Here is an 11931-nt window from a genome sequence, read left to right as displayed (position 1 = left end):
CAACAATTTCCCTTTAACCATAAATTTTCTTATACATGATCCTTAAGGCAGGTTGGAAACTAAGAGCTTGACTTTGGACAAACCGAGGATAAATCCGGACCTACCATTAACTTTTTTTCCCCCCTAACTACTTAATTTCTCTAAGCCTAAATTTTCTTATTTATAGATAAGAATATCTATAGTATCACTCTCAGATGTTTGGGTAAATTTTATATAAATGGTCTGGCAGAGGGCTTGGTATATGGTAAAGAGCAACAGCAACAAGAAGTTATTATAATAAATGGAATAACAGCTTTAAGGCTGGTCACCCTCAGAGCCCCTTCGTACCCATGGTACTTAAGAGGGACCTTAGCTATCTCTTGATCTTCCAAGACCTGCCCACTCAGGCTTTCTTCACTAGTACACTCTACTCCCACGCACTTCCCCACCTCCTGCCTCTGCTCCCTACATAACTTTTCGGCTCTCATTCCCACCCCAGCTCCCAACTTCCTTTATCCCTTCTCTCCCTTTCCATTGTTATATCTGTGATACAGGATAACCCCATATTTGATTAGTTCACACAGTAAAAATAGAAACATGGTCGGATTTGTAGCAAAGGATGAAGGGAAATGAGCTTGTGGGTGACTGAGCCTCTCAGTAATTCTCATTTAGTCCCCTCACCTGGGAGTAGGGATGGTTAGAGTTGGTTCTCCAGTTTCATTGGTGATGGAATCAAGGGTTGTCAGAGAAAGCTGTTTAATCTAGTTTTCCAGAAACGCAGGAAATTCTTGCACCACTCTGGATCTTGGCTCAGTCTTCTGGTATGTTAGACACCCTGAAAGGAGAGAGAGGGAGAGAGGGAGAGAGGGAGAGAGGGAGAGAGAGAGAAACTGTGGGAGAAGATGATTACTTGTGTGTGTAAGGGCAGCACAGTCAGAAGATAGTAAGTTTGTTTTGTTTTGTTTTGTACTGGGGATTGAACTCAGGGGCACTCAACCACTGAGCCACATCCTCCTCAGCCCTGTTTTGCATTCCATTTACAGGCAGGGTCTCATCGAGTTGCTTAGCACCTTGCTGTTGCTGAGGCTGGCTTTGAACTCTCTATCTATCCTCCTATTCCAGCCTCCCAAGCCACTGGGATTACAGGCGAGTGAGCACCACCATACCTGGCCAGTAGTAAGAATTTTTAAATGGCATTCAGAAATGGTGACAACAGGCAGAACTTTTCTTGCAGTTGTGCTCTAAAAGGGCCAAGGGAGTGTTATATTGCAGGCAATAAAATGGTAAGTGCTTGATGATTATTAAATATGTACCAATTACTGAATTGACTTGAAGCACCAAACGATATGTACACTGACACAATTTCTTTAACCATTTTATCTTGCCCTCTTTTGTTAGGATTGTAGGAATAAAGTAGGCTGTCCTGGGATGGCATCTCCTTATACTCATCCCTCAAACATTTACTGACTGCTTAATATTGTGTACAGTGCACTGATTTGGGTGCTGAGGAGATGCTATCAATCAACTACCACATCATCACCTTTATAACTGGTGTTGCAGTGGGGGAAGGTATGTCAAGAGTTATGCCATCCCACCCTTCATAGCAAGCAAGCACAATGTCAGCAAAGGTCAATTCATTATTGGTTCTTCTATAACTTCTAACTAGTAGATGCCTCAGCCTCAGGGAATTTTGACCCATCAAGTCTCTGGGGAACATCCTGAAACTTGCTGTCCCCTCTACCCCTGCCTGCCAGAATACCCATGAACATCTGCGATGTGCCAAGTGCCATGCTTTCGCTCATTTGTCAGGTAGTATTCCTATGCTCCCTTTAAAACATGGAAAATTGTCCTCAGAAAAACCAAGCTTTCTCTCCGACTCCACAACTTGGGTTGTCCACTTTGTCTCTTGGACCAGAATGCTTCACTTTTCTCTATGCAAATACTTATGGCCAAGTCCTTTAAATAGGGTGCAGAGGTATTGTCCAACTTTTCTCTATCAGACTGAAGTTAAGAAAGAAGCATGGAGGAAATCTTAAGATTTCCATACAAGTGTAGGGGAAGTGGAATCTTAAGTAGAAGTCATCCTAGGCCCTTAGTCAAATTTTAGGAAATTCTCAGCTTTTATAATAGACATCCTGGCCTGGGGGTGTGATTCAAGCGGTAGCGAGCTCGCCTGGCATGCATGTGGCCTGGGTTTGATCCTCAGCACCACATACAAAGATGTTGTGTCCGCTGAAAACTAAAAAATAAATATTAAAAAATTCTCTTAAAAATCCCTCCTGCACAAAAGTATATGTAGGAATATTCTCCATTGAAAATCAAATATACTTTCCACTTTTCAGGATCAGAACCTATCTCCAAATTTATCTTAGCTCTTAGAAGCAAATTCCCCCAAAGTTCCTTGTATCAAAAAGATAAAGGTATTGGAAGGTTAGGGGGGAAAAAAAGAAAATAAAAGGTTTATGTCATTGCCACCAATTTCATGTGGTTTAAGATGCTGAGGACTGAACCCAAGGCAAGGCATACTAGGCAAGAACTCTACCACTGAGCCACGGTTGCAGCCTAGAAATAGTACAGAGGCTAAAGGCATGGGGGTGTGTGTATGCAGATGATTTAAAAAACAAAAATTAATTTCAGATATGAATGAAAGGTCTAGAATGGGGCCAAGCTTTTACTTTAACTGTGCTTTAGATGCCACAATGGGAGAAAAATCCAGAAAAATTTGAGTGGATAAGAGAGGAAAGCTTCTTGTCAGGGGCATGGAGATAAACTGAACTTCGGCTTTGAAAAACAAAGGTTTGGGCTCACCTAAAATCTTCACAAATTTCCCTTCCCAGAGACATCTCTTGTTTGTAGAAGAGAAAGGAGAAAACAGACATCCCTCACCCCTGGCCTCTTAACACCGGTTTGTCAGGTGGAGGCCAGTGTGTGTGTTGGGGGGGAGGGTGGGTGAGTGGGAATAGAAATATTCTAAATTCAGGAGCCAGTATAGGGATGTTTCATTTTAGGGTAGGGGTAGAGGAGAGAAGCAAAAATACTCTTAAAGGTCCTAGGCAATCTATAGGCCCCTATGTACAACTAAGCCCCACTTTTCTGTAAAATTTCAAAACAACCCTTCACTAATCTCTACTGGATGCTGTCCATATTTTCCTATCCATTCTATATTATCCCAAGAAAAATGTATTGGTGTCAAGTCTTCTCTTTTCTGCAAATTATTTGGCAAAGGACTGGAGTATTTCCCAAACTTAAGGAGATACACTGGGGAGAAGGAAGTCAATTTGCTGGAATATTTAATTTTCTATGAACCTACGCACGTCCAGGATAAACTGGTTTAGCCAACACCCTTTTGAGTCAAACACACAAAAAAGTACTATTTGTTTCTCAGTTGGCACAGCAGAACTAACTAGTCCCTCGACCCACACCTGTATTCTCAACTTTTTGACTTTTGTTTAGGTGAGAACAAAGAGAAAGTTCTGGGGGAAAAAATGGAGAAGGGCTGGCATTGTGGCTCAGTGGCAGAGCGCTGACCTGGCGTGTGGCCCTGGGTTCGATCCTCAGCACCACACATAAAATAAAGGTATTGTGTCCAACTACAACTAAAAAACAAAATATTGGAAAAAAATGGAGGAGCTAGGGATATAGCTTAGTGGTAGAACAAGAGCTTAGCAAGGGTGAGGTCCTCCTGGGCTCAATCCTCAGCAACAACAAAACCAAACCACCTACGGGATCTCATCCTTTCCTCCTGTCCACAACTTGGACTAGGCAAGGGAGTTGTCTGCTCCCTCGGCACCATCAGAAGTAGGTCTCCAGTTCACATCACACCTACTCCTTTCCTTCACAGCAAAGGCGCCCCTCAGGGCTGGGGCTGGGGCTGAGGGGTAGGGCACCACATATAAATATACACTGACAACTAAAAAAATGCCTTTTAAAGAAAAGTATCTGTCCTACTGGTGACCCTCTAGCAGCCTTGTTAGCGCAGCCTCAGTGAGTTATTACTCAGCAACTGTGGACAGCAGCTGATCAGGCTTGGCTGCACAGTTACTCATAAGCAAGTATGAGACACCCCAATACCCACCTGATGGTGGATTATGACTACACACGGTAACTCATCCCTTCTGTGTAAGATAGGCTTACCTACAGTGATTTAGGGGGAGGAAGTTATGAGTTTTCAACAATGTACACAGAAAGGCCAATGGGGAAGTCTCAAGGCTGTGACTTTCTTAAGGGACAGAGAAAATGAGGTGGGCAAGACCAGTTTCCAGGAAAGCACAGGAAGAAGGGGTGAGCTACATTCCAGAGGCAGCCAGCACAGAGGTGCACTGTACTTGCTGGGTGTGTGCCTAGGCTGTTGCTATTTCAGAAGTGTCTTGGGGCACATATATGTAGCTTCACGTAATCAAACCTGCTATTTAGAGCCTTCTACCCTGCCAGTGACCCAGGCCTGACCCACATGCAGTGACCAGCCCTCTTCACCACCCCTTAAAGCCAACATTCCATTATTAAGCCTCACTGGGTTATGATAAGAAGGAATGGGGTAAGAAAGGAGGGTTAAGTTAGGATTCTGCGTGACAGGTTGCCAATACGCAACAAGGGTAGACGTGGGGAAAGAACTGGCCAAAGGATCCTTACCACACCCTCCCCACAATTCTATGCCTGCTTTAAAATACTTCTTGGCTCACAATTGTACAACTTTTGGAAGACACACAATATCTAAACAGTATATATCCCACTTCATCACCAACCACTTCCTGAACATCTTGGTCTCACCCCACCCATTACACAATTATACCAAGGATCAAACAAAACTCACAAGGCCATGAAGATCTGAGGCTCAGATAGCCTTTAGGGATAATAGCCACAGAAGTCAAAGGGGACAGCTGGACAAGATCAATGTGAGGGGAAAAGTCAACCACACAACAAAGAAAGCTATATTTTATTAAACTGGAAAACAAAATATTGGGGACAAAGATTTTTTTTTTTTAAAGGAATGGTTAGAAGAAAGTGTAAGTGGTCATAAGGAAGGAATGAGACGGATGGTCTGTGGCCACTCTGTGGTACCTCAGAAATGTGTGAGCACACAGGCCACTCACTCCCCCTTCCCCACATACCCTTAGACCAAAAGCCAATACAACTGCATCTTCAGAGATACATCCAGGATTTTCTTTCTGTATTCTGTAGCTGGTTTCACCTTCAGCCCCGAACAGTCATGTTGGATCTTTGCTGGAGAAAATTTTGATTTTCCAACCACAGGTTTGCTCCTCAAAGCAGCAGTTTCAGCTCCTGGAGAAGTTCCCTCCTATTTGGACTCACCAGAGAAGCCAGGGGCCCTTGAACAAAGCCCCAATCTCAAAGAAAAATGTCAAACCTTTAGAACTAGTTATTTTATTAAATGATATCAATACACATTTCAAAAGGATTTCATAGTTGTTGCCTCTAAAGCATGTACTTATTTTGTTTTCCACACTGAACACGTGAGAATATCACCAACATATCTAATTTTAATCTTAACAGGCACCCCCACCAATTTAAAAAAAAGGGGGGGAGGGAAGAAGGGAAGCAGTAATTTACAGCGGCTTCAAAACAGTAACAGCTGAAGCTTAACTGTGTGAACAGGTAACTTCAGGACTGATAGTGAATATTCTGCAATTGGGAAGTTTAGCATATTCACATTATCTAGATAGGTTTGCTGTACCATATATACCACATTGTTTTCCTGGTATCAGGATAAAAATCCTACTTTGGAATCAACCTTCCCTGGAATCAACAAAACTCTATTTACCTTGACTCTTAGGCAGGCAGAGAGAAGCAGGGAGGGAGCTCTCATGTTAGCTGGCTGAAGAGTGAACCCTTACAAAATACTTAAGGACCCTACTTCTGACACGTATCACTAAAGTGGTACTAGTGTATTCACTAGAATTCTTTGTCTGTGATTTTACAGTGAGCACCAGGACCTTAGTAATAATTTCTCATATTTTGCTTTCATATGAGTCATGTCCTTGCTAAGACACAGTATTTATACTTTCTTTAAAAAATATCCTGTTTATTTTTTAAACTCAGGTTGAAATACAAAAGTCAGAGCATGGTCTTGGAGTTTTAAATCACAGACACAGAAAGAATAAAACCCCTTTGTCTCATGTTTATGAATACCAGAAATGTCTTTTTTTGTTTCACTATATCACATATATACATTGTTGTCTTCATTTACTGCTGTAGCGATTTCCTTAAAATTAATAGCGGACAGTCTCATACAAATCCTCATTTCCATCCTGAAACAAATGTACTGAGGACTCTGTGGCAAATGAACAAAAACATCCCACAAAAACCCAACGCCTTAAAGGGCCAACTTTGAACTGTACAATGTCTTCCTTTCAAGGATCAGCCATCATGTTTTTGAGGACAATTACCCTGCCCCAGTACTCAGGAAGCCACTTTCCTGACATTCCCACGTTTTCTGATAAAATCAAATGGTCAGAGAGCCTTTTCAAGTAAACACTACATTAGCTTAAACAAGAGCAGCAGAAATAATTCACATTTTTTAATTCTAGAATAAAAAAAATCCCACTTAATTTCTGCAAAAAAAAAAAAAAAATCAATTCTCAGACAGAATTTCCCTTACCTCCACCCCCATTCAGTTATGCTTTTTCACTAAACAAATGCCTTAGGACTCAAAATAACTATGCTTCCTTTGCTTTGCTATACTATATACCCCATCCCACACACACAAGGTCATGGTATCATGCATTTTTGTGGAGACAGCTACAGGGCAAAGAGGCTTGAGGGTCAAAGAAACAAAGAACAGCGGGCTCAAGACCAGACACGCATTAGGAAAATGAACGAGCTGGCGCATGCTAACCACAGAACACAAGGTGAGCCCAAATAAATAACGTGGAAAACATCACATAAAAACTCCCAAGCTATGATGGACACCTGGTTTAAGCTGCTTTCTCTGAAAGGCAAGTTTATTTTGAGACAAAAAGTCATCTTTTGTCACTATATTGCTCACCCTCCTCCACCTTTGATATTGAACTGGAGAAATCCAAAGCAATCCCCATCCTTCCTCATAGTTAGTACTGTACTAACTTGGGAGAAAATATATGAAATTTGCTAGGATTCCTTCAAAAACTCAACACATACTGTTTTACTCATCTATCTGGAGGTTTACCAGTACCTTGGGGTAAAACAAACAAACAAACAAACAAAAAACCCACCCCCCACCAAAAAAAATTAGTAAGCAGTTTTTTGCTTTTCAGGGTCCCTAGATACAAAGATTAAACAAAGTACAGTGATAGTCTTTCTCCCAAATACTAGTTGGAGAACACAAACAAACCTTTTAGTCCAAGGAGAAGGAAAGTATACCTCTCTCATGTAAAAAGAAAAGCAGAAACATTTTTTGCCTCCTGTTGAGCATAAGAAGTGGGGATAAAGCTGGAGCCTTGAAATGTGAGAGATTGCTATCTGCAGAGTGGGGGCAATTTGGATTTTTCAGGTCTTTCTTTTTCTCTGTAATGACATGAATAGTAACACCTACCTGTTTCCAAGACACACTTAAAGAAGTATAATATAAAGTACTACTGAATCTCCTCTTCTGAGTTACCAAGATTAGGGGTGATACAGGACTGAGGCAAGGGGGGAAACCAAGCTGAAGACAAATATTTTCCTTTCTCTAATAGTTAACGTTTGCTGAAAACCACCAATGAACACCATGTTAGAGAAGTAAAATTAACTTCTATAAAAAAAATGCAGGGATAATATTTCATTTGCATCTTTGTATCAACTGTCAACTGTAGTGACTTTCTAGTTAAAATAGAAATGAAGATCGAGGGGAGAAAATAAGAAAGAAAGAAAGAAAGAAAAGCAAAAAGCAAGAGCTTGGTGCAAGATGCCTGGAAATGTGTCCTGTTCCCTCTTGCTTACAGACAGGTCCCAGCACACCTCAATGGTTCCTTCCTAGTTTGATGTATCATAGGCATATATCCTTATTTTAACCTGGAACTTATATTCAGCCCCCTTTCATTCCTTTTAAAAGGAGAAAAATTTTGACCAGTATGGAATGAGTTTTGTATTTCCTCAAAGATACTGCCTGATAGTACTTTAGAGGAAGGGTCTGATTGGAGGAAAAAAAAAAGTAAAGATTTTAGGAAAAGGGGAAAGAACAACATGCCTTTAAAAATGAAACAAAGAAACCTGACAGAAAAAAATAAAAACCAAAACTAAAAAACCCTGACAGGCCCAAGATCTTCCACATTTCCTCCCTTGCAACATCTCCTGGCTGCCAGCAGGGCAGAGCGAGAACAGGGAATCACACTGGTTACAACAGTTACTTTGTTGGAGAAGGAAGAGGACAGGGGTCCTTCCATCACTACTACAGAAGCCAACCCCAAAATAACACCCCAACATTGCACATATTATTATCTGAACTGATGGAAGTTTTATTTCAAATGTAGTTATACTCTTTAATAGATGGGATAAAATAAAGATTGTTTCCTCCCCACTCCCCAAGCCCCCAGCCAAATGAAGTGGCTTTGGTTGTATTTCTTTCTTAAATACAAATAGCTTGGAGAAGGAAGTAAGGGCTGTAGGAGGAGGAACTGGATTGAATAGTAAAATGTAAGCAGAGATGACTTTTTAATTTGGAAGGGAGGCCCTTTATCATAATAAAAAAAATAAATCAAGGGAGGGAAAACAAATAAAAACAGCAATAAACCAAACTCCTACTTGCAATGCTCTCTAGACTGTTCAAAATGCTTCTTTCCCTTGGTTTCCATCAGTACCTGGGAGGGAAGAATGGGCGTTTTGGTGCAAAGAACGGAGGGCCCCTAGTGAAAGGTGGCCTGGGTCTCTTTAAACTGTGGAATGGGTCTCTGCCGAGAAAAGGTTCCCTAGGCCGAAAGTCTGGCCGGGGACTCCGTAAAATCATACCACTCCGGTTGATGGTGTCTCTGTGTGAGGGACCCAAGGGGGGGCCACTGCCGCTGTTGCCGCCTCCCCCACCTCCTCCATGAGCTGGGCCCAGGTGCTCCAGAGAGTGGGCGGGTAGGCTCAGGCTCTCCCGCACACGGCTAAGGCCAGGGCCGTTGAGGTCCCGTTGGGTGGGGCCCCCATGGTCCCTGGGTCCTGCGAGCACCCCAAAATGCTCAGCCAGGGTCCCTTGAAGGAGGGAGCTATGGTCCTTGGGAAACACTGCCACAGCCCCTGCCACTCCGTGCTCTGCCAGTGGTGGGGTTGGGAAGGGTACAACTCCAGAGTGGTCAACAGGGGGCGGAGGAGGGGGCGGAGTAGAAAAGGGGACACCACTCCCCCCACTGCTGCTATGCTCCCCGGGGGGTGGAGGAGGGGGCGGGGCAGGGAAGGGAACTCCGCTGTGCTCTCCAGGAGGAGGCGGTGGGGCAGCATGGGCCAGGGCTGCCTCCTTTGTGAAGGGATTCGTAAGATCCACAGAGGGCAGATGAGCGGGCGCATCCCGAGAGAAGATACCACTGTGATCCTTAGGAGGGGCAGGTGGGGCAGGTGACGGCCCCACTGGCTCTCTCTGGAAAGGTGTCCCATGTTCCAAGGGGGACGGGGGGAGATGATGCTCAAATGTTGAGTTGAAACTGTTGGAACGAAAGTTGCCGACACTCTCCTGAAATTGGGGTGCCCGTTCCTTGTATGGTGCTGTTTTAAAGCCAGTGAGGCCTCCGCTGCCCCCACCCCCAAGGGATGCCAAATCAGAGGCACTTGAAGGGCCATTGTCAAAAGAGCTGCCTGATGTGCTCAGGTCGAACCAGCCCACCCGTGAAGCCTCGCGCCCATGTCCTCTATTCCCCTTTCCAGGAACTCGGATGGACTCTACGGTCTGTATCGGCTCCCCCGACATCCTTCTATTAGCTGCATTATGGTAGCCCAGAGTTTCTATCGGGGCCCCTTTTTCTTCTGTGCTATCAGGCAAGTCTAGGCAGGAGGAGGACACGCGGGTTTCTATGCGGTAGTGCTCTTCTTGTTGCTGCTGGTCAGCGGTAGTCAAGCTGGGCTGGGTGAGGTTAGAGAGACTGACACCATCATTTGAAGTGCCCTTGTTGGGGGTCTGGCCAAAATGCTTGTCATCTGAGGGCTTGCGTGAGGCGTTTTTAAGCATATTCTTAAACTCAATCGTCGAGGTGGTGGAAATGGTGGAGGCCAGGACTTTCTCCACGCCTGATGTGGGTGGGTGGCCCGTGGGAGCAGCCAGGGTATTCTGCGGAGAGAAAAGGGAACGATGTGGGACTGGGTGAGGAGAGTCTGGGTACTGCTTCTGTGGCAAACTGAGATGCCCAGTGGTAGACTGAGACAAGCTATTGTGGTTGGAGTCGGGGGTGAAAAATGAATCATTCTTACTCGGTGATGGTGACCGGTCAGACCCAGGTTCGTTCCCTCTTATGCTGAAGGCACCAAAGAGCCCAGGGGAAGAAGCAAGACGGTCACAGTTCTCACTAGAGTCCAGGAGGGCTCTTACAGATGGAGGGAAGGCTGACTTTACCCCAAATTCTTGGGCCCTGTGGCTATAACTGGACAGGATTGGCTGGTACTCTGGGGCATCAGACACCTTGCTGGACTTGAGAATAGATTTGGCTGGTTTCTTCTCCAGGTTCATCATAGCAGAAGGTGGAGGCCCTGAGTACTCAAAATCTCGGTAATCTTCATCTTCATGGAAAGAAGTATCTGGATAGAACTTTTCCTGTGAAGAGTCCATCAGGGAAGACGGTCTCTCCATTCCATCAGACGGTTGCTTATAGGGAGATTCGCTGCCCAGGCCAAAGGGTCGATATGTGGATACAGAATTGGAGAGCTCCCGGGGGAAGTTTTCATCTCTCCCAGGGGGTGGTGATCTTGTACTGCTGGGTGTTGAAGAACCCGGGCTAATGATCTTAGAAAGCAGGGACATAGTATCTACACTGCTGGACGTAGGCTTGTCCATCATCTCATCCTGGGTGGGTGTTCCACTCCGTTCATCCCGTACAGGGGTTCCATCAATGTTGTCGATTGAAGTGCTAGTAGGGCCACGCTGGAAGTCTGAGGGATGGCTCTCGGATGGGGCACTGGACCCCAAACTGCTCAGGATTGGGATATTTAAGTTTAAGCCACTGAAACCAGGATTACCTTTTAAGAAGTTGTGGATCTTCATTTCCAGGCTTGGGGAGGTGGACTCTGACTCCAGTTTTGGCTTGGAGATCTCTGAAGATTGGCACATGGCAACTTCGGTAGGCGGGGCAGCAGGGCTAGTACTGTGGGTACCTGCAAACCCTAAAGAGTTGGATGGCAGTTTAAACGTAGTGCTTGGAAGCCCTGGACTTTGCCCAATTGATGTCTTGCTGGCTGAAGTTGAAGAGACTTCAGAAGCTGATGAATTAGGAGAATAGTTGAAGCTTTTGGGAATAAAAGATTGGGTATTAGAGGACACATTTCTTCCTTTTATGGTAGAGACTGTGGTGTTGGCAGGGGAAGCTGATGTGCTCTGAGATGCAGCTTCACTGGATGGAACTGGGTTCCCAGTAACACTCTGAAGTAAAGATGACAGGCCTGTAAAAACAAAGATTAGAGGGGTTAAAAAGAACAACTCCCTGCCATATAATAAAAACAATGTAGGCTTATGAGATCCTCACTCATTCTGGTGGGAACCAGATGGATTTTAAAATATGAACCCAAAGGGAATCCAGACCAAACAAGTACTGGCTCAAGGTCATAAAAAGCACTGGACTTATTTATCAATCCAAGAGAGAAAAATCACTGAAATGTTTCCCGCGTAGTTCATAAATTCGTCCAAAACAGCACAATAAAAGGCAACAGGAAGGGAGAGATTCTCATGTCAGAATCACTCATAGTTGAAACAAGGCAAAGCAGGAAAAGAAAGGAAGCAAAATTATTCTTAAAACAACAACTTAAGCCAGTATTTCTTAATGTTTGACCTGTGGAAATGGTTCTCAAAATGCAAACAGA

General features: G+C 44.1%; 1 protein-coding gene across 6 annotated transcripts in view; it reads right to left on the bottom strand.

Moving 5' to 3' along the window:
- Positions 1 to 8585: 8585 nt before the first annotated feature.
- Positions 8586 to 11931, bottom strand: part of Rprd2 (regulation of nuclear pre-mRNA domain containing 2) — a 95089-nt gene continuing 91743 nt past the window's right edge. For 2 of the 6 annotated variants that reach the window (XM_076861760.1, XM_076861761.1), the window contains 2 exons: positions 10333 to 11514; positions 10003 to 10192 (listed from right to left, as the gene is read on the bottom strand). In XM_076861760.1, the coding sequence (XP_076717875.1) occupies positions 10104 to 10192; positions 10333 to 11514 (1271 nt within the window). In that variant the 3' untranslated portion in view covers positions 10003 to 10103. Of the gene's footprint in view, positions 11515 to 11931 lie in introns of all 6 variants that reach the window. The other 4 variants (XM_076861762.1, XM_076861763.1, XM_076861758.1 and 1 more) reach the window with 2 other exon arrangements.

This window comes from Callospermophilus lateralis, chromosome 7 (assembly GCF_048772815.1).
Source record: "Callospermophilus lateralis isolate mCalLat2 chromosome 7, mCalLat2.hap1, whole genome shotgun sequence".
In the NCBI taxonomy this organism is placed as follows: Eukaryota; Metazoa; Chordata; class Mammalia; order Rodentia; family Sciuridae; genus Callospermophilus; species Callospermophilus lateralis.
Note: the sequence above shows the minus strand (reverse complement) of the source record. Positions and strands in the feature narration are given on the sequence as shown.